General features: G+C 38.8%; 1 protein-coding gene across 2 annotated transcripts in view; it reads left to right on the top strand.

Moving 5' to 3' along the window:
• The first annotated feature begins 2,635 nt into the window (after positions 1-2,635).
• Positions 2,636-26,801, top strand: part of jagn (jagunal) — a 42,086-nt gene continuing 17,920 nt past the window's right edge. The window contains exons 1-4 of one of the 2 annotated variants that reach the window (XM_053774867.2): positions 2,636-2,921; positions 10,097-10,126; positions 21,385-21,526; positions 21,833-21,925. In XM_053774867.2, the coding sequence (XP_053630842.1) occupies positions 2,833-2,921; positions 10,097-10,126; positions 21,385-21,526; positions 21,833-21,925 (354 nt within the window). In that variant the 5' untranslated portion in view covers positions 2,636-2,832. The remainder of the gene's footprint in view (positions 2,922-10,096; positions 10,127-21,384; positions 21,527-21,832; positions 21,926-26,801) is intronic. The other variant, XM_053774868.2, reaches the window with a different exon arrangement.

The raw sequence follows: 26,801 nt of genomic DNA, 5'->3' as shown, positions 1-26,801 counted from the left end.
GGATTTTTAACCCCGGAGGGTTAGCCATCCAGGATAACCCAAGAAAGTCAGTGCGTCATCGAGGACTGTCTAACTTATTTCCATTGGGGTCCTTAATCTTGTCCCCCAGGATGCGACCCACACCAGTCGACTAACACCCAGGTACCTATTTGCTGCTAGGTGAACAGGACAACAGGTGTAAGGAAACGTGTCGAAATGTTTCCACCCGCCGGGAATCGAACCCGGGCCCTCCGTGCGTGAAGCGGGAGCTTTAGCCACCAGGCCACCGGGCCTGAGGATTCCTATTATTTATGCTTCTTGATATGAAGCCAAGGATTCTGTTAGCTTTATTTTGAACTCTTATGCAATGTTGTCTTAGTTTCAGATTACTGCTAACCAGAACTCCTAAATCTTTTTCGCAATCCGTAATATTAAGATCTACATTATTTAGTTTATATGTAGCATGGTTATTTTCCTGTCCAACATTTAGAGCTTTGCATTTGTCTATATTAAACTGCATCTGCCACTTCTCCGACCACTGCATCAGTCTATTCAAATCTCCCTGGAGTGCTCTAATGTCCTCGTCAGAATGAATTCGACGGCCTATTTTGGTGTCATCGGCAAACTTGCTTATGTCGCTCTTTATGCCCTCATCAATGTCGTTTATGTAGATTGTGAACAACAAGGGGCCCAATACTGACCTCTGTGGAACACCGCTCATGACGCTTCCCCACTCTGATTTCTCCCCATTTATGCAAATTCTCTGCTGCCTATTTGTCAACCATGCCTCTATCCAGGAAAAAATTTCTCCTATTCCTATGGGTGGCCCGGTGGCCTGGAGTTTACCTGGAGAGAGTTCCGGGGGTCAACGCCCCCGCGGCCCGGTCTGTGACCAGGCCTCCTGGTGGATCAGAGCCTGATCAACCAGGCTGTTGCTGCTGGCTGCACGCAAACCAACGTACGAGCCACAGCCCGGCTGATCAGGAACTGACTTTAGGTGCTTGTCCAGTGCCAGCTTGAAGACTGCCAGGGGTCTGTTGGTAATCCCCCTTATGTGTGCTGGGAGGCAGTTGAACAGTCTCGGGCCCCTGACACTTATTGTATGGTCTCTTAACGTGCTAGTGACACCCCTGCGTTTCATTGGGGGGATGGTGCATCGTCTGCCAAGTCTTTTGCTTTCGTAGTGAGTGATTTTCGTGTGCAAGTTCGGTACTAGTCCCTCTAGGATTTTCCAGGTGTATATAATCATGTATCTCTCCCTCCTGCGTTCCAGGGAATACAGGTTTAGGAACCTCAAGCGCTCCCAGTAATTGAGGTGTTTTATCTCCGTTATGCGCACCGTGAAAGTTCTCTGTACATTTTCTAGGTCGGCAATTTCACCTGCCTTGAAAGGTGCTGTTAGTGTGCAGCAATATTCCAGCCTAGATAGAACAAGTGACCTGAAGAGTGTCATCATGGGCTTGGCCTCCCTAGTTTTGAAGGTTCTCATTATCCATCCTGTCATTTTTCTAGCAGATGCGATTGATACAATGTTATGGTCCTTGAAGGTGAGATCCTCCGACATGATCACTCCCAGGTCTTTGACGTTGGTGTTTCGCTCTATTTTGTGGCCAGAATTTGTTTTGTACTCTGATGAAGATTTAATTTCCTGGTGGCTAAAGCTCCCGCTTCACACACGGAGGGCCCGGGTTCGATTAGCGGTGGGTGGAAACATTTCGGTACGTTTCCTTACACCTGTTGTCCTGTTCACCTAGCAGCAAATAGGCACCTGGGTGTTAGTCGACTGGTGTGGGTCGCATCCTGGGGGACAAGATTAAAGACCCCAATGGAAATAAGTTAGACAGTCCTCGATGACGCACTGACTTTCCTGGGTGGCTAACCCTCCGGGGTTAAAAATCCGAACGAAATCTTATCTTATCTTATCTGCCTTAATTTTCCTCAATAGTCTCTGATGTGGGACCCTGTCAAAGGCTTACTGAAGTCCATATACACAATATCATATTCATTACCATGATCTACCTCCTCAAATACCTTAGTGAAAAAAGTTAATAAATTCGTAAGGCAGGAACGCCCCTTTATAAAACCATGATGAGATTCGTTAATTTGTGTTTTTCAAGATGACTACGAACTGCCTCGGCAATTATTGATTCCATATGGAGGTTAGGCTTATTGGTCTATAGTTCGAAGCTAATAAGCCTAACCTCCATAGTGGGAAAATTTATTGAATCAATAATTGCCGAGGCAGTTCGTAGCCACCTTGAAAAGCACAAATTTATCAACGAATCTCAGCATGGTTTTACAAAGGGGCGTTCCTGCCTTACGAATTTATTAACTTTTTTCACTAAGGTATTTGAGGAGGTAGATTATGGTAATGAATATGATATTGTGTATATGAACTTCAGTAAGGCTTTTGACAGAGTTCTATATCAGAGACTATTGAGGAAAATTAGGGCACGTGGAATAGGAGGAGAAATTGTATAGTTTCCCATAAAAAATACTCTTTAATTGATTCGTTTTCTATTATAGTGCAGTGTTATAGCATCGTTTCCCGTCAAAAAATAAATCTTGAATTGCTACGTTTTCTGTTGGATCGTAGTGTTATATCGTAGTTTCCTGTAAAAATAACTGGTAAAGTGTTAGGTTTTCTGTGTTGTAGCCTAGTGTTGGCCCAGCAGTGACGACATTGTTGTTATTGTTGGTGGAACGGCCGCCAGGTGACAGTGTGGGTGCCAGTAGCTCTGGCTACTGATGCTTGCCAGTAGTGACTCCAGCCACACTCACCACACTACTCAATCACCCTTTCATCTCTCGCTAAGCTGGAAGAGAGAGACGGAAGGGTTGTGAGAGGTGAGGATGGCGTCCCGGGACGGCCCTATGGTGGCGGGGACGGATGGAACGGACTTCGTCCACAGGGAGACTGTAGCAACACATTACCAGATTAGGTGAGTTGTAATATGATGCCCGATCCTGCAGTATTCCTGGCACCGCTTCATGGCACCTTGGCCACGTTTCCTCTCTCTGGCGGCCTTATCTCGCCCATTTGTATTGCTGTCATATGCTCACTATAACAACTTTTATGTCTGAATCACCATCTGACTTGGTGGGTGTTGTTGACCCCACAGGTTGTGTCTGAGGCTCGGGTACTTCCTGCTTGACGGGTTATTAACTACAGGTGATATTCAGGCGTCAGGTAGTACCAGTTGCTAAATATGTAATTAAGTTTACTTTAGGTACAGGTACACATGTTCAGTTATTCCTAGTAACGTAAATTACCCAGGGTAACCCAAAAAAAGTCAGTGACATTTTCATTGGGGTCCTTGTAGTATTGACCACAGATGATGATCTGCTGGTGGTGGTGTTAGTCACAGGTGATGTTGGGTCTATAAAATCAGTGTGAATTTGTAAATGGTCTTGGTCAGACTGAAACGTCATCAATAGCTCCTCTCTCCTATGTGCGGGTTATTTGTGTATGATGTCTGGGGCTCGGATAGTTCCTGCTGGATTGGTTAGCCATTGGTGATGTCTAGAAATCAGATGGTACCCGCTAGTGTTGTTGGCCAGGGGTGGTCCGCCGGCAGTGCTGGCCAGGGGTGGTCCGCCGGCAGCTCTGGCCAGGGGTGGTCTACCGGCAGTGCTGGCCAGGGGTGGTCCGCTGGCAGTGCTGGCCAGGGGTGGTCCGCCGGCAGCTCTGGCCAGGGGTGGTCTACCGGCGGTGCTGGCCAGGGGTGGTCCGCTGGCAGTGCTGGCCAGGGGTGGTCCGCCAGCGGTGCTGGCCAGGGGTGGTCTGCCGGCAGTGCTGGCCAGGGGTGGTCTGCCGGCGGTGCTGGCCAGGGGTGGTCCGCCGGCGGTGCTGGCCAGAGGTGATCTGCAAGATTGTATTACTGTCATAACATGACCTAAGAATTATTGAAATGTGGTACTGTATATTAATTACATGTTATTAAGTTTTCTGCACTATTTTTGGATTCTAAATACACAAAAGAATTTTTTGGTAGTTAATGTAATTTATATTCAGTATACAGAACAGTGCTGTACATGGATACACTGGTTATACTTGCAATAAAATTAAAGTTCTATTGAAACTGAAACACATACAAATTAGGGTTATACTGGTTCTCATAGGTAGGGATCACTCAGATTGAAAAACTACAGGTCAGTATCTAGCCAAACAATATTATCATAGTTATTTCAGAAAATTGCATATAAGCAGATATACTCTTGCTCTGTGCAACCCCTCGTACTAAACCCGTGTTTGGTTTTAGCAAAAAAAAAAAGTGCTCAGGTATCACTATTGACCCTTTCAGGGTTTCGGCTGTACTAGTACGGCTTATGCACCAGGGTTTTTGACGTACTAGTATGCCTAAATTCTAGCGCCCTCAAATCTAGTGAGAGAAAGCTGGTAGGCCTACATATGAAAAAATGGGTCTATGTGGTCAGTGTGCGTGGTTTAAAAAAAATCCTGCAGCACACAGTGCGTAATGAGAAAAAAAAAAACTTTGACCGTGTTTTTGGATTAAAACAGTGACTTTGCACTGTATTTTCATATGGTATTTATTGTTGTATTCTAGTTTTCCTGGTCTCATTTGATAGAATGGAAGACATATTACAGAAATTGAGATGATTTTGACTGGTTTTACAAAGAGAACTACCTTGAAATTGCACTCAGAGTAGCAGAAATGTTCGATTTTTATCAAAGTTCAAAAGTAAACAAATCATGCTATGCGTCCAATACATATCAACTGGTGAGTCTAATATTCTTTCACAAGTGCGCTGATAATATTTATACCATTTCTACACCAATGCAGTAGTCTGCATAACAGTAAATCTTCTATTTTTTTTGAGAATAAAAATTCAAAATGGAAAGCAAAAGAATGTAAGAGGGGCATGGGGACATGACTAATGAACAGAGGAAATGTTATTTTAGTGCCAGGAATGTCTTTCTTGTTTATTCTGGACCCTATTTGGAAATTGGCATCTTTTGAAATTTGTGTGAAATTGGCAAAATTGCTAAATTCTGACCATTGTATTGGATAGTTGAAATTGGTAAATGGGTGGTTTCTTGTACTCATTTGATAGAAAAAATGGAGTTCTAGCGAAATAATTATGATTTTTGCCAACAAGTACTCTGGAATTGGCCGAAAATAGGGCTCAAAGTGGGCAAAATCACCGATGCATAAACATCGTCGAGACCACTAACTGCGTGAGAGCATAATTCCGTAAGTTTTCCATCAAATTTCATACTTTTGGTGTCATTATGATCGGGAAAAGATTCTCTATCTTTTCACAAGGAAAAAAAAAATTATTTTTTTTTTTTTTGAAATTTGGCCGACCCTGAGAACAAGTCTCTGAGAGGGCCTGTCAACCCTGAAAGGGTTAAAATGCTTAACACGGTTTACACAGCACATAAATGGCACTATTGAAACCCGTGAAACAATTTACTCGGCGCACAAATGGGACTATTAAAATGCTTGCCACAATCTACACATCACTTGAAATAAACCAGTATCCATTAGTATTTTTGACCTACAAAAATTTAATATTGTTGATGACAACATCCTCCTTAAACTAGAGAACTAGGCTCGAAGGCCATGCATTTTTCTTTTATTGGAATTTGTCCTAATGATAGATACCAACATGTGACAAACATTTCTTCATCTGTGCCCATAAATATTGGTGTCTGCAAGGAAACATTCTAAAGCCTTTCCTATTTTTTTCAGTAAAAGGCATACCAAATGTGTCTGCATTTGCTCTTACTTAGCCTTCAGTAACCTACTACAGAAAGAATAAAAGGCAACAACTCACAGATAGCCCTCATTTTTGGAGAGAAAAGCTGAAATTATTTGACCAGACCTTGGCTTGCTTCTGCCTCTTCACCCAACTTGTCTTAAGGCTTTCTTGCCCTGTATCTCTCATGTACGACATACAAGTCTCATCTTCAAATTGTTAGTTTTAACTTATATATTTTGAAACAAACAACTATGTACAAAAATACTGTCAGGATGAATGATATATCCCAACAGAAATAAAGAAAACATGTAGATTCCTGTACTTAAACTTTTCTAACTAATTTGAGGTAGAAATGAGAATGACGGCATGGTGTTAGAATGTGAAGTAGGTGGGCACATAATTAAATCCACCAAACTTAATTTTTTAAACAGTACCATTTTAATTTTAAAATAACACCATATTCTAATTTGTATTTCTCTTGTGCTGTACACAAAGATAATGTAGTTGACATGTGATAAAACATTGTTAGCACAGAAGAAAACCACTAGTATGCAAATACACTTTGGGCTAACTAATTATAATGCTTAACCCTTTGAGGGTCCAAGCTGTGGATCTATGCCATGAGCTCAGCTCACTCGGATAAGCTGTGATCGGTAAATTTGGGCCTAGATATGAGAGAATGCATCTATGTGGTAAGTGTTCACCATATACAAAGTAAATCCTGAAGCACGCAGTGCTTCTGGTGTAATTTCATGTGGTTTTTAAGATTGTATTCGTGGTTTCTTGGTCTCATTTGATAATGGAAGATATATTACAGAAATAGAGATGATTTTGATTGGTTTTAGTACAGGTCGGCCATCACTAATTTGGCAATCGGTTATCCGGTTCCATCAGTAATCCGGCACTAATTTTAGCTAGCATAATTTCAAATTTCATCATTATACTGACTCAGAAATTGTGCAGATGGTTGTAAATCCACAGCAGCAAGCCAGTGGAGGAGAAAGCAGTGATGAAAATGAGGAAGATGTAGCAGAAAGTCTCTATTGTTGGGTTAGTTCACTTGACAGGTGGCCCGGTGGTCTGGTGGCTAAAACTCCCGCTTCACACACGGAGGGCCCGGGTTCGATTCCCGGCGGGTGGAAATTCCGACACGTTTCCTTACACCTATTGTCCTGTTCACCTAGCAGCAAATAGGTACCTGGGTGTTAGTCGACTGGTGTGGGTCGCATCCTGGGGGACAAGATTAAGGACCCCAATGGAAATAAGTTAGACAGTCCTCGATGACGCACTGACTTTCTTGGGTTATCCTGGGTGGCTAACCCCCCGGGGTTAAAAATCCGAACGAAATCTTATCTTATCTTATTGCTAAAAGATCTAGAGCAATGCAGTTTTATAAGTGAACAAGAAATAATGAATGTTTACATGCTGCAGGGTAAACTAATCAAAGAAAGGCCAAAATATAAGTGTATTTTAACCTAACCACTCTGTAATCCAGCAAACTCACTAATCTGGCACACTACAGGTCCCAGTGATGCCGGATTAGTGATGGCTGACCTGTACTGAAAATAGCTTGTAATTGAGCTCAAATTAGCAGAAATGTTTGATTTTTGCTGATTTTCAAGAGTAAACAAATCACATGACACGTCAACTAGTGGGTTTAATATACATTTACAATTTCACTGATAGGGTTTATACAGTTATTACAATATTGCATAAGAGTAATTCATCAATTTTTTGGTATGAATAAAAATTCTTTATGTAAATGAAAAATCAAAATGGAATTCATCTGTAAAGCCTGGAAATGTAACTGATAAACAGAGGAAATTGTTATTTTAGTGCCAGGAATGCCTGCATTGTTTATTCTGGATGCTATTTTGAAATTGGAATATTTTGAGCTTTGTGTGAAATTGGCAAATAGTTGACTGGGCAGTTTCTTGTGCTCAATCGATAAAATAGAAGTAATACTAATGAAATAGCTAAGAATATGGTCGACTGGAATAATGTAATTGGCCTGAAATAGGAGTCAAAGTGGGCAAAATCACAGATATGTAAATATCGCTGACATAGTAAAATTCGCAATAGTGTAATTTCGTCAGTTTTCCACCAAATTTCGAAGTTTTTGTTTTATTACCTCCAGAAAAAGATGATCATTTCATAAGAAATTTTTTTTTTTTTTTTAAATTCTTGGACCCTGTGCACAATGCGTAGATCTATGGTTTGGACCCTCAAAGGGTTAAAGACTACTTTAAAATTAGACATAGACTATTAAGTAGGATTTTTTTTGTGTAGCTAATCTCAGTTATATGCACAGGCGAGATTCCACAGTCACTAAAAGCAACAGATATAGCCCCACTCCATAAAAGTGGCAGCAAAGCAGTAGCTAAGACCTATAGACCAATAGCTTTAATGTCCCACATCATAAAAATCTTTGAAAGAGTTCTAAGAAGCAGGATAAACCACCTGGACTCCCCAAAATTGCACAACCCAGGGCAACATGGTTTCAGAGCAGGTCGCTCCTGCCTTTTGCAACTGCTAGACCACTATGATGTGGTCCTAGATGCACTGGAAACCAAAAAGAATGCAGATGTAGTATACACAGATTTTGCAAAAGCCTTCGACAACTGCAACCATGGTGTAATAGCACACAAAATGCGTGCTAAAGAGATAACTGGCAGAGTAGGCAGATGGATCTTCAACTTTCTAACCAATCACACACAGAGTAGTGGTAAACAGAGTTAAATCAGATGCTGCCATAGTGAAGAGCTCTGTCCCACAAGGCACAGTATTAGCACCTATCTTGTTCCTTATTCTCATGTCAGACATAGACAGAGATGTAAACCATAGCACTGTATCATCCTTTGCAGATGATACTAGGATCTGCACGTGAGTGTCATCCACTGAGGACACAGCAAAGCTCCAAGAAGATATAAACCAAGTTTTTCTATGGGCAACAGAGAACAATATGATGTTCAATGAAGACAAATTCCAACTACCCCGTTACGGAAAACTGGAGGAAATAATAACTAGGACTGAGTATACTACAAACTCTAATCACACAGTAGAGCAGAAAAATAATGCGAAGGACCTGGGTGTGGTAATGTCCGAAGACCTTACCTTCAAGGACCACAGCAATGCCACTATCACATCTGCGAGGAAACTGATAGGATGGATAATGAGAACATTCGAGACAAGAGATGCTAAGCCAATGATGATCCTTTTCTAGGCTGGAATACTGCTGTACATTAACATCCCCATTCAAGGCAGGTGAAACTGCAGATCTAGAGAATGTACAGAGAACCTTTACTGCACGTATAAGTTCCATCAAACACCTTGACAACTGGGAGCGCCTGGAAGCACTTGACTTGTACTCACTGGAGCGCAGGCGAGAGAGAGATGTATCATAATCTACACCTGGAAGATTCTGGAGGGACTGGTCTCTAATATGCACACAGCAATCACACTCTATGAAAGCAAAAGACTTGGCAGGCGATGCAACATACCCCCAGTGAAAAGTAGGGGCGTCGTTGGTACACTAAGAGAAAATGCAATGAGTGTCTGGGGCCCAAGACTGTTCAACTGCCTCCCACCAGCAATAAGGGACATTACTGGAAGACCCCTGGTTGTCTTCAAGAGGGAGCTGGAAAGATACCTAAAGACGGTGCTGGATCAGCCGGGCTGTGGTTTGTACGTTGGATTGCATGCGGCCAGCAGTAACAGCCTCATTGATCAGGCCCTAAGTCACCAGGAGGCCTGGTCATGGACCGGGCCGCAGGGGCATTGATCCCCAGAATGCCCTCCAGGTAGCCTCCAGGTAGTAAGAAAGGTGGCTAAATGAACAATGATACTTTTAAAAATTGTATCATATGATCAATGCAATAAATTTAAATAAGTCATAGGTTTAATGTTATTAACAGTGGGTAACAATGGTAAGCTGGGAGTTGGTATATCGTATTTTCTTGTTTTAATTTTAATGCTTTTGTGCGGTATATTATATTACTTCTGAGTTTATTGACAATTTTCATAGTACATATCTGTCTTCAAAAAAATTCAAATAGCCATACCATATGACATCTCTTCCTAAATAAAATTTTCCGTTGCAGCCAGAACCTTAGTTGTTCATTTATTTACAAATTAATAATTAATTATATTGTACTAATGCATGTTTAATTTGTTGTCTTATTCCAGAACTGAAAAGGAAGAGTTGTTTGCAATTATATTTTATTTTCTTTGTACTGTATGTTGCTAGTTAAATTTTTATGCTCTTTAACGTTAATTTTATGATGCCTCTAATTCAGAGTTTTCCCATAGATTAAGTGTGGTAAGAGAAATGCACTACCTATATAACTTCTTGTATCACTCTTTGTGCTAATATTATATTTGGTTGTTGCAGCTGGCCTTCAAAGAAGAAAATTTCAGAAGTGTAAGTGATAAGGTGGCTACTTGTCTTTTGTCAGCCAGTTTTTTGTCAGTGTTACCATATATTGTTTTCTAACCATCTGTATCAGTGTATCTGGTGCAGCATATAAATATGTATCCAGTTATAGAATCTACATGTATAACTATAAATTGCTTACTGCACCTTCTAACCTTTATGCTGCAGTTATGTAAGATTTAAGATGCATTCGTAAACTCATTGGACTGTTACTACATCACTGTGCATTAGTTTGAATGTATTAATTAAACCAGTGGCTTACAATGTTTAATACAGAGCTAAATGATTTCAGGAATTATAGTTAAATTGCGATATTCATTATATCTGCTGAAGTCTATGCTATGGTTTAGTATATTCACTGGAGATTTAAGGAAAGTATCTTGAGCTAATTATAATTTAAATTTGTTTTGATATTTACTCTCATTCAGATATTTAGGGAGGTAATTTTGTAACACTGAAATACTGTACTGTTCTGTTCGTATAATGTTATAAATTGGCTATATTTTATTTTGTACAGTTTCCATCAAAACTAGGCATGTCATCGAGGATGAACAATCCTGATAAATTCCGATAAGCTTTCTCCAAATATCTATTGATAAATTGGTATAGTTTCATACATTTTACATAGTAAAAAGTTTTTACACAAATGCATACTACCTAATGTATTTTTCTTTTGTTGGGATGATAGGCTACATCTTAGGTTCATTTATGTTCATTCACCTTGTCTATGACTAAAATTTGTTTTAGCCATTCATATGAAAACTAAAAGTATCGCTGACTTTATGCAATAAATGTATTCTAGGCCCATGACAGCTGTAGTAATTTCAATCGGGTCATCAATGCTTAATTCTTCATTACATTGTGTTATGGAGAGCACTGGTTTCACGGGGTGAATTTGCTCTGCATAGGGAGTTATTGGTAGATATGGGGTATGGCAGACTTGAGTCCTAGAAATGAAATATACAATTCCTGCACTCTTAAGGAGGGTTTGGAATATTTGCTGTTTAGAATAACATCTAAACTGTCATAGCTGCATTCCTCTGGCAAGACAGTGATAGTGTTTCTTTTTTTGGGTCACTGCCTAGGTGGGAAATGGCCAGTGTGTTTAAACAAATGGTGTATGGCATGACAGTGAAAACACATACAGTATTAACATATTCATGCTGTATATTGGTTCAGTGGCAAAGTTGACAAGCTAGTAAATGTAGGGCCACTAGACTCTAGGTTCACATTACAATTACTCCGTTGAAATACTGTTACACAGGCTCTTCTCTTACCTTGTTGGTGTATACTCTAGTATTGTTTGTTGTCTTCTTTAGACACTACTGTACTGCACATAACATAGTGCTGTACTTTTCTCTCATGTCAGCATTATCTTTAACCCGTCAACGGTCCAAGCAGATCTACGTTCACATGTGTAGTGCTACAAAAGTAGATCTACCTTTTTTTTTACACATTTTCAAATGTAAAAAACAAAAAGAAGATCTACTTTTTTACCCACTTTAAAATGTTGAAAAAACGTATATATACGTTTGGACCGTTTACGGGTTAAATTCCATCTATTTTCTGCATTGTGTCAGCTTGATCATTAAATTCCACCTTTTTTCTACATTTTCACTTCGATCCTTTTTACCCCATTTTATTACACAGAATAATTATTTTTCTACCTCATACTGAATCTTTGCATTAATCCATCTAGACCTTGTATATATTTACCTACAGGAAATGAATCTCATATTGAAAAAAAAAGGCTTTAAGTAATTTTTTCACATCTTTTCACTGTTTGATATCACAGTACAGTATGCAAAATAACTGAAGGATTTTTATTTTTGTTTTGAGAGGGAAATGTGTAATGGCTATTTGACAAGACAAGTAGCCACACGAGTGTCAGGCATTTATCCCTGTTACTTGTGATATGCTGTATGCTTGATGCATGTTCATCCTTGAGATTTGCTTTACCAGAGAGGGTAGATTAAAAATTAAACATGTTTTTGCGTACTTGTTATTTGCTCGGAACTTAAACATGATCCATGGATTTATTACTGAGTAGTATGTTAAAGTTATCGTCTTGCACTTCATAGAACCTAAATTTATCACCTGTGGCTTGTTAAATAATATTGAAACATCCTGACAAACACACAAGCATAACTCCTACAGTCAGGCACTTGTTGAAGGACAGATGAGAGTGGAATTACATTTCGTATATAGTACATGATTTTTCACTTTGTTTCTCCTACATTCTAGATTGAGGCTGTATGAATGGGCAGAAATACTCTCTGGTGTTTCACCAATTGCAAAATCTAATAAAAACATTGAAATTCCTCATTACTCCTCTTAACCCCTAAACGGTCCGAACGTATATATACGTTTTTACCGCTAGTGCCCCAAACGTGTATATACGTTTTATGTGTCCTACATTTAACATTGCCACGATAAGCCTGAGTTGCCTAGACATGTGAGAATGGGTGTGAGCACTCACTGTGCACCATATTAAAATAATTGGGGATGCCTGGGTACCATATGCTCTTTTTTCCTATTAAAAAACAACAATTTTTTTTTTCTCAAAAAAGTTGGGGCAGTACGGTAGTGAACGTATATATACGTTTGGACCATTTACGGGTTAATAAAATGTATGCATGAGCTGTGTAAAGACAAATTGACGAAGGTTTCATTAGGTTTTTTAAATTTTGGATAAGACAACAATGTGACTGATTTATTTATCATTGGTGGTACTTTATCTAGGATGGTATCCACAATAACTGGCTGACACTGTACCTTTATTAATGCTAGGTTAAAATAGGCAGTAGGCGTATGGAGATTTGAATATACTCTTCATCCTGTATAGGAATCAAACCTGGGTTCTTTCAGGTGTCGACTGCAAATTTGAAAATTAACTAGAAGATGAAGATTTAGTAAGAAATAACTTTGTAACTTGCAAAAACTTATGTACTGCAACTGGATCTGGTGTTAATTGTTTTATTTAAACCTTCGTCTAAGGAAAATCTTTTTATTTTTTATTCATATCCTCTTTCCCCCATCCCCATTCCTCTCACTTCTGAAACATTTTTTTTCTGTTAATTGTTTTTAATGACAGGCATCCCACAAATTTGCACGGGATCACATTGCTGAAAGTTCCACTAATTCTGCATAATTAAGTTTATTATATAACTAGTTGGTTCATATTTTGTTCATTTTACAGCGGAGACCATATCTCTGTGATACATCACGTAATCTGGTCACTGTTGACATTTATAAGAAATAATGACCAGTAAAAGATAAAGTAGACCGTTATACAGTGGACCCCCGCATAACGCTATTAATCCGTTCCTGAGAGCTCAATGTTATGCGAAATTATCGTTATGCGAATTAATTTTCCCCATAAGAAATAATGGAAATCAAATTAATCCATGCAAGACACCCAAAAGTATGAAAAAAATTTTTTTTACCACATGAAATATTAATTTTAATACACACAAACTTAAGAAAACATGCACAGTTACATGACACTTACCTTTATTGAAGATATGGTGATGATTGATGGGATGGGAGGAGGGGAGACTGGATGGTTTTAGTGTTTAGAAGGGGAATCCCCTTCCATTAAGACTTGAGGTGTCAAGTCCTTTTCTAGGGTTGCTTCCCTTCTTCTTTTAATGCCACTAGGACCAGCTTCAGAGTCACTGGACTTCTGTCGCACAACATATCTGTCCATAGTGGCCTGTACCTCTCGTTTCTTTATGACTTTCCTAAAGTGTTTCACAACAGTGTCAGTGTAATAGTCACCAGCACGGCTTGCAGTAGCTGTCTGAGGGTGATTTTCATCCATGAAGGTGTGCACTTCAAGCCACTTTGCACAGATTTCCTTAATCTTTGAAGTAGGCAACTTCTTCAATTTCTCTCTCCCCTCCTCCGAAGCAATTTCCTCAGGTGTGGCCTCTTGCTGTTGAAGTTGATCTAGCAGCTCATCAGTGGTTAGTTCTTCATTGTCCTCCTCCACCAACTCTTCCACATCCTCCCCACTAACCTCCAACCCCAAGGACTTCCCCAATGCCACAACTGATTCCTCAACTGGTATAGGATTCTCAGGATTCTGAAGGATTCAAATCCTTCAGAATCCCTTTGGTCTACACATTCTGGCCACAGTTTCTTCCAAGCAGAGTTCAAGGTCCTCTTAGTCACTCCCTCCCAAGCCTTACCTATAAGGTTTACACAATTGAGGATATTAAAGTGCTCTCTCCAAAACTCTCTTAGAGTCAATTGAGTTTCTGAGGTCACTACAAAGCCCCTTTCAAACAGAGCTTTTGTGTACAGTTTTTTGAAGTTTGCAATAACCTGCTGGTCCATGGGCTGCAGGAGAGGAGTGGTATTAGGAGGCAAAAACTTCACCTTAATGAAGTTCATGTCCCCACAAAGTCGCTCTGCCAAGTCTGTAGGATGACCAGGAGGCACTTAAGGTCTAATTTCTTTTCAGTTAGGTAATTTTTCACAATGGGGGCAAATGCTTGGTGTAACCAGTCATAGAAAAAGTCCCTAGTGACCCATGCCTTATTGTTTGCCCTCCACAGCACACACAAATTAGCCTCGAGGATATTCTTTTGCCTGAACGCTCTGGGAGTTTCAGAGTGATACACTAATAAAGGCTTCACTTTGCAATCACCGCTAGCATTGGCACACATGAGAAGAGTAAACCTGTCTTTCATAGGCTTATGTCCTGGGAGTGCCTTTTCCTCCTGAGTAATGTAGGTCCTGCTTGGCATTTTCTTCCAAAACAGGCCTGTTTCGTCACAATTAAACACTTGTTCAGGTTTCAGTCCTTCACTGTCTATGTACTCCTTGAATTCATGCACATATTTTTCAGCTGCTTTTTGGTCCGAACTGGCAGCCTCTCAATGCCTTATCACACTATGTATGCCACTACACCTCTTAAATCTCTCAAACCAACCTTTGCTGGCATTAAATTCACTCGCATCACCACTAGTTGCAGGCATTTTTCTAATTAAATCCTCGTGCAACTTCCTAGCCTTTTCACTTATGATCGCTTGAGAGATGCTATCGTCTGCTATCTGTTTTTCGTTTATCCACACCAATAACAGTCTCTCGACATCTTCTATCACTTGCGATCTCAGTTAAACCTTTGGCAAGAACAGCTTCCTTGATTGCCGTTCTCTTGGACACAATAGAAGCGATGGTTGATTGGGGTTTACTATACAACCTGGCCAGCTTGGAGAAATGCACTCCACTTTCATACTTAGCAATGATCTCTTTCTTCATCTCCATAGTAATTCTCACCCTTATTCCTGTAGGGTTGGCACTAGAAGCTTTCTTTGGGCCCATGGTCACTTATTTTTCAGGTGAAATCACTGTAAAAAGGCTGTAATAATACAAAAATGTTCCGATTGTATGCTTGAATGTAACCGCTGAGGCTGGCTTGTAAACAATGCCACTGGCAGAACAAGTGAGGCTGGCTCAGGCCGCATGGATGTGTCTCGGACGAATCGCGTTGAGCGAATTTTTTAGCACTATGCGAGGCAAAATTTTAGCGATAAAATGTATCGCTATGCGGATTTAACACTATGCGATGATAACGTTATGCGGGGGTCCACTGTATTACATGGTAGTTACGTTCCTGAAAATGTCGTGTTAGGTAAATCCGTGTTAGATAAACTGAAGAACTTATAGGAAATATAGGGTTACGTTCCTGGGAGCCCCCAAAGAAGCCAGACAACTTTCTTTTTAAACCTCCAGATCTTGCCAAAATAAAAGTGAATATGTAATTGCAGTTCATTGTCGTGATATATTAGGTTGTTTTTACTGCTTAAGACTGCAAATGCAACAGAAATATAATGGAATCTCGGTTTTTGTGATTAATCCGTTCGAAAAAGTCTGACAAAAATCGAATTGTATGAAAACTGAAGTAATATTTCCCATAAGAAATAATGTAAATTCAATTAATCCATTCCAGACACCCAAAAATATTAACAAAAATATATTTTATAGAGAATAATTAGTTTTACATACAGAAAACAATGAGAAATAAATATAAATGGCTAATGAAATGGATAAATGAACATTTAACATCACTTATACCTTTATTGAAGACTCTTGTTGGCATATGGAAGATGGCAAGGAGGGGAGAGGGAGGAGAGGTTATTGTTTGGAAGGGGAATCCCCGTCCATAAGGATTTAAAGTATCAAGGCCCTATCCAGGGTTACTGCCCTTCTTTGTCTTTTATTAGCACTAGGACCAGCTTGAGAGTTACTGGACCCCTGTCACACAAAAAAAAAATCTATCCAGAGAAGTCTGTTTCTGACGTCTCTTTTTAAGATTTGCCTAAAAATGGGACAAGGCATTGTCATTGAGCTTGTTGCAGACACAGCTTGCAACAGCTTTGTTAGTGTGATATTTCTCCACAAAACTTTGCAACTCATTCCACTTTGCACATGTTTCTATAACCCTTAAACGGCCCAAAGAGATTGGCGTTCAGATTTGTAGTGCTACAAAAGTAGATCTACTTTTTTTTACATATTTTCAAATATAACAAAAAAAAAAAAGTAGATAAAAGTTTTTTTTACACGTTTTCAAATGTAAAACAAAAAAGAAGATCTACATTTTTTTACATACTTTCAGATGTTGAAAAAACGTATATATACGTTTGGACCATTTAAGGGTTAAGGATGGAAGTGATTGTTGATGTGGACTTTCTGTGCATGTTGGCGAGATCAGCCATTCGTACACCACTTTTGTACTTTGCTACGAGTTCTGTCTTGAATTCTATCGTGTTTCTCACCATCTTTATCAAAGGGCTGGCACTTAGAACTTTCTTTGGCCCCATGGTGGCTTACTTAGCAGTCACACTCAATAAACAAGCACAAAAAACAATGGATTATTGCGAAATGTTTCAGATGAATGTGCGGGATGATGCTCGCTCAACAAGAAACAAAGGCAGATTGAGTCACGAACGCATCGGATGCTTTGTGTGGGTGCTCGATTCCGGGAAATGAGTGACCGAGTCACGTGGGCAGGCTGACAAGTTTGGTACAGACTATTTTCAACTGTATGAAACTCGAGTGGATGTAAGAAAACTGGGACAATATTTCGATGAAAAAACTCAAGAAAAACCGAATCGTATGAAAACTAGGGCATATGAAAACTAGGGCATATGAAAACTAGGGCATATGAAAACTGAGGTTTGACTGTAATAGTATTTCTTACCTTAAATTGTGGGTGCTGGTGTTTGTGGATGATTGTGAAGAGAGTGGAGAGTTATGTTGTGGTCCTACTGGGCTGAGGTGGATGGTAGAGGTTCTGGTACTGAAGTCGATGGTTGTATTGGAGTGTGCATAAATTCTGTAATGGATTTCTGTTCTATTTGACCCCACAGTACATTATACAACTGATGGTAAGGCATCAGCTGCTCTAGACACCATTTCAGGGTCCTCTTCAGTGAAAAAGTATAACTTTAAGTCAGGAACTCAGTCAAGTCAGTCAGTCAAGTTGATCAATCATTCAAGTCAATCAGTCAGTCAGTTATTCATCACACAAACTCATATATTTACCTCATTCTTTTTAATTGCACAAATTGACGCTTCATTATGGCCACAGGCTATCTCTTGTCTAATAAAGTGTTTCGGCAATAATTCATTCCAGAAAGCTGTTCGAGTGCCGTTACCGAACGAATTTGTTCCCATGGGGAATAATGTAAATTAGATTAGTCCATTTCAGACCCCCAAAAATACACTTACAAAAGCACCTACAATAATACACTTACATAATAGTTCGAGTGGGGAGCTGTATGAAACTCGGGGTACCACTGTATCTATTTCTTCATTAACTCTAAGACTTAAACACTTATACCTTTTCTTGCCACTTTCAGCAACACTGGTATGCTTACTGGGTGCCATGATTGCTTGGCAGATACAAGATATGGTAATTAAAAGATCAAAACACAGTTCACAAACACTGATAGCTCCTAAGACAGAATGGAACTGAACACACATTCATGAAGGCTGGGATGGTGGTGGCGGGAGTGTTGGGGGTGGCAGGGGATGGCGGGAGGTCTCCCCCGCTGACCCACAACAAGGCAACAGCTTGAGCTGAGGTAATTTTTTCTGCACCCACAAATGGAACTGTGTAAAGTTAATTTTACGAAGTGTTGTATAAAATTGTGCCACAATTTTTCAGTAGTGCAATAATCAAAACGTGGCAAATACATCAGTGTAATATAACGGTTTACTGTACATGGGCATGGGGGAAAAAATGTTGAAGCAGAGAAACATTAGATAATTGTATCAGTTTGCTGGTTTTCCTTGAGTAGAAACATTGGGTAATCAAAACCCATGAGTATGGAAGACCACAAGTTTGTAGGGACGAGCCTACCAGTCTTTGCCTAAGATTTATTAACTTTTATTTATTTATTATTTCTTGAAAGCCTGTTTGTAAAAAATTCAAAGGAATTTCATCATAAAGATTGAAATCTTTACCATTTCCAGCTATACTTTATGCAAATTTTTTTTTTTTTTTTTTTTTAAATTATCCTCTCTGGTATTTAAGTTATTTTTCTTTCTCTCACTCACTTTCTAGTTCTACTTACATGACACTAATTAATGTTAGTAATTGTAAGCCACCTATAACTTTATTAATAGATTTCAAGGAAAATAAGCTATACATACAGGCATTATAGGCACACATCTGCACCTTTAACTTGGACAAGTCAAGCTTTTCCAAATGGTTGAGATATGGAAAGAAATGTAAAATAAACCCAGTGAAGAGCAGAGGGAGCCAAGGGCACAATATGAAAACACTATCAACATAATGGGCCTGGACTATTCAACATAGTGCACTACTAGAAGATATTAGAAATACTGTTGGAACAAGTGTAGAAATCTTGAGGAAACTTTATCACTACCACTGCCTAGTGCAAGATCAACCAGGTTATGATGATTGTGTTGGTCAGTGGGCCACCAACAGCAACATCCTGGTTGACCGGACAAGCACCAAAAAAGCCTGGCCACAGGCCAGGCTGTGGGAGTATATCACACTTAAGGTTTGCACTTGATACATGCATGGGACAAGTGAGGTGAGTCATAGTTGCAGAGGTTTTGTAATGACACGAGTAGGGGATAAATTTATTGATTTTTTTTAAGTGTACTTATATAAAATACAATTTTCCATCTTAGCTGCTTTCTCTGGGATTAGACAAGTATTATTATGCTCAGGTTTGTAAATTGGACAAATTTGGAGCTCGACATTGTGGCAAAATGGGAAAAGACAGCTATGACATGTTATCCAGCGATTGTGACCTAGAATGGAATATACAGCAAACATTACTGTACTAATTTACCATTATAATTGGATATATATAGGTAGTAGGTTGGTAGACAGCAACCGCCCAGGGAGGTACTACCGTCCTGCCAAGTGAATGTAAAACGAAAGCCTGTAATTGTTTTACATGATGGTAGGATTGCTGGTGTCCTTTTTTCTGTCTCATAAACATGCAAGATTTCAGGTACGTCTTGCTATTTCTACTTACACTTAGGTCACACTACACATACATGTACAAGCACATATATACACACCCCTCTGGGTTTTCTTCTATTTTCTTTCTAGTTCCTATTCTTGTTTATTTCCTCTTATCTCCATGGGGAAGTGGAACAGAATTCTTCCTCCGTAAGCCATGCGTGTTGTAAGAGGCAACTAAAATGCCGGGAGCAAGGGGCTAGTAACCTCTTCTCCTGTATATATTACTAAATGTAAAAGGAGAAACTTTCGTTTTTCCTTTTGGGCCACCCCGCCTCGGTGGGATGCGGCCGGTGTGTTGAAAGAAAGAAGAAAGAATTGGATATATGTAACTGTGTATGGTGTAATCTTTTGTAAAGAACTTTTTTGCTAATCTAACTGCTACTTATGTGATGAATGGTTTTTGAAAATCGACAAGTTGAAGATTGAGACACTTATGCAACATATGGGAATCTTTATTGAGGAAATGTTTCACCACACAGTGGCTTCATCAGTCCAATACAAAGCAGAAAGGTGTAAGGAGAGGAAGAGTATGAGGTAATCAGTCCCTCAGCCTGGAGTCGATGTGTTCAGTACATTCTACAAGATTGATGGACTGAACACATTGACTCCAGGCTGAGGGACTGATTGCCTCATACTCTTCCTCTCCTTACACCTTTCTGCTTTGTATTGGACTGATGAAGCCACTGTATGGCAAAATGTTTCCTCAATAAAGATTCCCATATGTTGCATAAGTGTCTCAATCTTTAACTGCTCCTTAAATTGAAGCCCCTGTTATACCTCATTTTACATGTTCTGCAAGACTGAAGTTTTTCCTTACTTCTTACTTTTATATTTCTGGTGTTCCTTACATTATTTGTCAGTGACTAACTTTGTGTTCAGCAGATTTTGTGTGTTTTAATAAAATCTTTTAGGTTTTTCTTTTATTTCTAATACAGCCTCTCCTCACTTAACAATGGAGTTCCATTCCTAAGACCATGTTGGTAAACGAATTCGGTGCTAAGTGAGGAGCATACTATAATGGTAGTGGGTTTGTGTCAACCATCTTTGGTATTGTTTTAATGTCACCTTTGCACCATTAGTAACATTTGTGATATATTTTTAAATGTGTACACAGTAGTGTACTGCATATTGTAATAAACAGAATAGAGCAATCAGCTCTAATATATACATTATTTAGGTATGCATACTGGCCAGAGAGCCTGTTGTAAGCCCTATTCATCGGTAAACGAGTATGTTCCTAAGTGAGGAGAGGCTGTACACAACTTTTAACACAGTTTAATCTTATAAAAAAATCAATAATAACTATTAATGTTTTGACTAAGGAGAGCCAGTTTTGATTCAAAATGCTATTGATATGCAGATAACATTGTTGAAACAGTAAAGGCAGGGTTTTTTTTTTTTTCTGAAAGGCCTCTTAACAATTATAATGCTTAATGATACTCAAAATATTTTTCTTCATAGTAGTTATATGCAAATTCTTTTAACTTTACTGAACATTACATATATTCTCTTCTCATTTGTTTTGTTTACTAAAGGATACGAAAGTTGCTTTGCATTTATGTTTATCAAAATGATAGATTTAATAATTTATTCTGTATTAAAGGATAGATTTACTTATTATTCCATATAAAATGATACATTTAATTATTCTGTATCACCCTTGCTCCAGGGTACTCCATAAGTAAATATGTTTGTTCACTATTCTTTTATTTCCTTTACCTTTTGATAGTGCACTGAACAAAGGGCGGCTAAGAAAATGTGTGTTCTCTCATCTGTTGCTGGCACTCCTCATGGTGGTCAAGATGGTCCCTGATTTCCTCGACAGACTTGACATTTTTATTCTTGAAATTGAAGAATTAGAAGTACCGCAAGTATGAGTACTGTACCTCTTTATCTGCAGATATGTTTGACTTTTTATAATTTTGTTATTTTTTTATAGACAGTTTCAACCTATTTTAATTAGTTTAAATTTGTATTGTCTAGTTTTTGTTTTAATTTATTTGGATATAACTTTTTTAGATCAATTATTTTGTTAATGCATTGACTGTTTTCATGTAATAAAGTCTGCCACTAGATAAGAAGCTAGTAACTAATATATTAAACACTATGTGTATGCATCAATTCCACATTATTACTGTAGTACAAAGATGATAGTAATACAAAGTTGTCTCTTGCAGCCATTGAAATGGGAATACATCTGGTTGGTGGGGTCCTTGGCCAGCTTCTTGGGTCTCATAGCCATCCGAAAAAATAGAGTATTACTTATGCAGGTAAAGTTCCTGCGATTGTAAGCAATTTACCGGGAACCAGTGTATTACTGACAATATATGCATCAAGTTCCATAAAATGGAGCAGAAATTATCACATTATCGTGAACAAAGAGTATTAGGGCATGTGATGTGCAATATGTAACATCGGTAAAAACACCAGTAGTCATCTTTCTGAATTCATCAGGCCTCTTGAGATAAATCCTCAAACCTAATCAGATAATATATTGTAAAATTTTTAATTATAAATAAGGTTAGTTGGCCCCCTTCATTTAAGATACTTTTTTAAGCTTATAACAAAAGTAAGTTGGTGTGTACACTTAAAGCCTACCCAAGCTATGAGGCCATTAAAAGCCATTAAAGTAAATCCTGTGATAATTTTTTTTTTTTTTAACACCGGCCGTCTCCTACTGAGGTAGGGTGACCTGTAAAAGAAGAAATGCTTTTGCCATCATACACTTTTATTACTTTCTTGCCAGAAGCATACCAATACTACAGTTCAGATGCTTCTCCAAACTGCAAATATCCCCACCCCCCTTCTTCAGTGCATTCACTGTACTTCCTACCTCCAGGACTCAAGTTTGACTAACCAGTTTCCCTGAATCCTCTCCCAAATGTTGCCTTGCTCACACTCTAACAGGTCATCAAATCCCAAACACTATTTGCCTCCACTCCTGTCTAACACACTCATACACACCTGCTGTATATCCAAGCTCCTTTCGCACAAAACAACTTAAAACCTCTCCCTCCAGCCTTTCCTAGGGTGACTCCTACCCTGCCTTCCTTGGTGACCTTTACCCCACTCTCCTAAAGATTTATACACCCTCCAAGTCATCCTGTAATAAATACCATCATATAAATACACATAAGAGCTACAATTTTTTTTTTTTTACCAGAGTAACACTCAAATACCCACATTTAGAGGAAACATTAGACAACTTTTCATTCCATCATCAATCATTATCAAGTCACAGTTGAACAAGAAAAAGTAGAGAAGACTGGAAAACAGTTCAGGAAGAGGAAAGGGAAAGAAGGTAGTAGAAGTAGTAATAATACTGAAGTAATAATAATATGGTAGTACAATAAAAGAAAGGGTGATTTAAATTCCATCTCAAAGGGATCGTAAAACAGGTAATTCCACCTTTTAACACTTAGTCTGGTTTTTTCAGCTTTTTCTCTCAGCTGTGAACTGACAGTTATCAATGATAAACTAAAAATGTCATCTATAGTTTCCTCTTTTAAGTGTGAGTTAGTCATGCTTTTTTGTTTTTACTCTGCTGTTTTACACCTACCGTATATATTTCACTTTCTGTTAAAGAAGACATTTTCTCCTTTAAAATCTTAACACTATGACTCCAATGATTATGACACTTCGTTATAAATAAAATAAGAACCTATCCGCCTTTCCAGAATGGCACAAACATACATCAATCCATTGTTAGACAATCAAACTGTAATCTCCCTACACCAGAGTGCATGCACTATACAGACTTCTCACTTAGCGACTTACTCGTTTACAAACGACTCGGACTTATGACAGGCTCTCTGACCAGTATGCATATCTAAATAATGTATATTAGAGCTGATTTCCTCTATTTTGTTTATTACAATACAGTAGGGCCCTGCTTTATGGCATTCCACTAATACGGCGATTTCAAATTATGACCAAAACTTGTTATACGGCGAGCAGTCTTTCTAATAAGGGATTCCCCACCTGGTTTGTTTACATTTTCTATGAGCACATCTTTTATGTTTGGAAATTTTCCAAAATTTCAAGTGTTTTAAAGTTATTGTGTATTTTATATATACTCTGATAATTATACTTATATGCAAGGTATGATATAGCACATAATGAAAGTAGTTTTAGATTATGTATTGGTGGATGAAAGGTTGATGGGTACGCTTCAGGATGTACATGTTTATAGAGGGGCAACTGAGATATCGGATCATTATTTAGTTGTAGCTACAATTAGAGTAAAAGGTAAATGGGACAAAAGGAAAATGGGAACAAGTAAGAGAGAGGTGAAAAATGCAGTATTAGAATGTGGAGCAGAAGTTTGTGGCTGTAGGAGGGTGGGTGCAGGAGCAAAGAGGAGTGATAGGTGGAATGATGAAGTAAAGGGTGTGATAAAAGAGAAAAAGGTAGCTTATGGGAGGTTTTTACAAATCAGAAGTGTTATAAGAAGAGCAGAGTATATAGAGAGTAAAAAAAAGGGGAAGAGAGTGGTGAGAGAGTGCAAAAGGAGAGCAGATGATAGTGGGAGAGGCACTGTCAAGAAATTTTGATGAAAATAAGAAAAAAATTTAGAGTGAGATAAACAAGCTAAGAAAGCCTAGGGAACAAAGGGATTTGTCAGTTAAAAACAGAGTAGGGGAGTTAGTGGAGGGAAATCTGGAGGTATTGGGTAGATGGCGAGAATATTTTGAGGAACTTTTAAATGTTGATGAAGAAAGGGAGGCAGTAATTTCGTGCACTGGCCAGGGAGGTATAACATCTTTCAGGAGTGAAGAAGAGCAGGATGTGAGTGTGGGGGAGGTGTGTGAAGCATTACGTAGAATGAAAGGGGGTAAAGCAGCTGGAACTGATGAGATCATGACAGAAATGTTAAAAGCAGGGGGGATATAGTGTTGGAGTGGTTGGTATTTTTGTTTAATAAATGTATGAAAGGGTGGAAGGTACCTAGGGATTGGCAGAGAGCATGTATAGTTCCTTCATATAAAGGGAAGGGGGACAAAAGAAATTGTAAAAACTATAGGGGAATAAGTTTACTGAGTATACCAGGAAGAGTGTATGGTAGGGGTGTTATTGAAAGAATTAGAGGTAAGACAGAGTAGTGGTTCAGATGAGCAAGGAGGCTTTAGAGTGGGTAGGGGATGTGTAGATCAAGTGTTTACATTGAAGCATAAATGTGAGCAGTATTTAGATAAAGGTAGGGACGTTTTCATTGCATTTATGGATTTAGAAAAGGCATATGATAGTGGATAGGGGAGCAATGTGGCAGATGTAGCAAGTATATGGAATAGATAGTAAGTTACTAAATGCTGTAAAGAGTTCTTATGCGGATAGTGAGGCTCAGGTTAGAGTGTGTAGAAGAGAGGGAGATTACTTCCCGGTAAAAGTAGGTCTTAGGGATGTGTAATGTCACCATGGTTGTTTCATATATTTATAGATGGGGTTGTAAAAGTAAATGCTAGGGTGCTGGAGAGAGGGGTTGGAATAAATTATGGGGAATCAAATACAAAATGTGAGTTGACACAGTTACTTTTTGCTGATGATACTGTGCTTATGGGAGATTCTAAGGAAAAGTTGCAAAGGTTAGTGGATGAGTTTGGGAGGGCGTGTAAAGGTAGAAAGTTGAAAGTGAACATAGATAAGAGTAAGGTGATGAGGGTATCAAATGATTTAGATAAAGAAAAATTGGATATCACATTGGAGAGAGGGAGTATGGAAGAAGTGAATGTTTTCAGATATTTGGGAGTTGACTTGTCAGCAGATGGGTTTATGAAGGTTGAGGTTAACCATAGAATTGATGAGGGAAAACAGGTGAATGGTGCATTGAGGTATCTGTGGAGACAAAAAAACGTTATCCATTAAGGCAAAGAAGGGAATGTACGAAAGTATAGTGGTACCAACACTTTTATATGGGTGTGAAGCTTGGGTTGCAAATGCTGCAGCGAGGAGGCAGTGGAGATGTTGTGTCTAAGGGCACTGTGTGGTGTAAATATTATGCAGAGAATTCAGAGTGTGGAAATTAGGAGGAGGTGTGGAGTTACTAAAAGCATTAGTCAGAGGGCTGAAAAAGGGTTGTTGAGGTCGTTTAGTCATTTAGAGAGAAATGATCAAAGTAGAATGACTTGGAGAGCATATAAATCTGTAAGGGAAGGAAGGCGGGGTAGGGGTCATCCTCGAAAAGGTTGGAGGGAGGGGGTAAAGGAAGTTTTGTGGGCGAGGGGCTTGGACTTCCAGCAAGCATGTGTGAGCATGTTAGATAGGAGTGAATGGAGATGAATGGTTTTTGGGACCTGACAAGCTGTTGGAGTGTGAGCAGGGTGATATTTAGTGAAGGGATTCAGGGAAACCGGTTATTTTTATATAGCTGGACTTGAGTACTGGAAATGGGAAGTACAGTGTCTGCACTTTTAAGGAGGCATTTGGAATATTGACAGTTTGGAGGGGTATGTTATATACCTTTATATATGCTTCTAAACTGTTGTAACTGGGTCTCTGAAAAGACAGTGATTGTGTGAGTGAGGTCAAAGTGTTGAATGATGATGAAAGTATTTTTCTTTTTTGGGGATTTTTCTTCTTTTTGGGTCACCCTGCCTCGGTGGAAGACGGCTGACTTGTTGAAAAAAAAAATTGTGTACCTGTACTTAAATACACTTACACACTGCTGGTGTGCAGGTACATACAAAAGTCACTTAGTCTCTCTCTACTCTTGACACCATATAATCTCTTGGGCGCATTAAATGTCGCATATTACGTCAATATAGACATTTCCATTAATCTGTCTGTATTTTTTCAAAATTGTATAATAAATACGCTACGTAATATATAAACATGATACACCCACGGTATAAAAAATTGACATAAATGAGATTTGTTTCAAAGCGTTTTGTAGGAGTGTCAGAAGAATTAGGTTTTCTCTAGTCAAACACCAGTTACTTAACTGTAGAAAAATATTCCTTTTGTATGCCTTCCCTCTATAGCTATTCATGATTCATTTGGGTTTAGCAAATCTTTTTATTATGATTATAATAATAATAATAATTTGTAATATTAATAAGTTGTCAGAACATCATTCCTTCTAAAAATGATGTTACATGAGAATGGAAATGTTGGTATTTATTTTCTACTGTACCACTGTGGAGACAACTT

The sequence above is a fragment of the Cherax quadricarinatus genome, chromosome 40, assembly GCF_038502225.1.
Source record: "Cherax quadricarinatus isolate ZL_2023a chromosome 40, ASM3850222v1, whole genome shotgun sequence".
In the NCBI taxonomy this organism is placed as follows: Eukaryota; Metazoa; Arthropoda; class Malacostraca; order Decapoda; family Parastacidae; genus Cherax; species Cherax quadricarinatus.
Note: the sequence above shows the minus strand (reverse complement) of the source record. Positions and strands in the feature narration are given on the sequence as shown.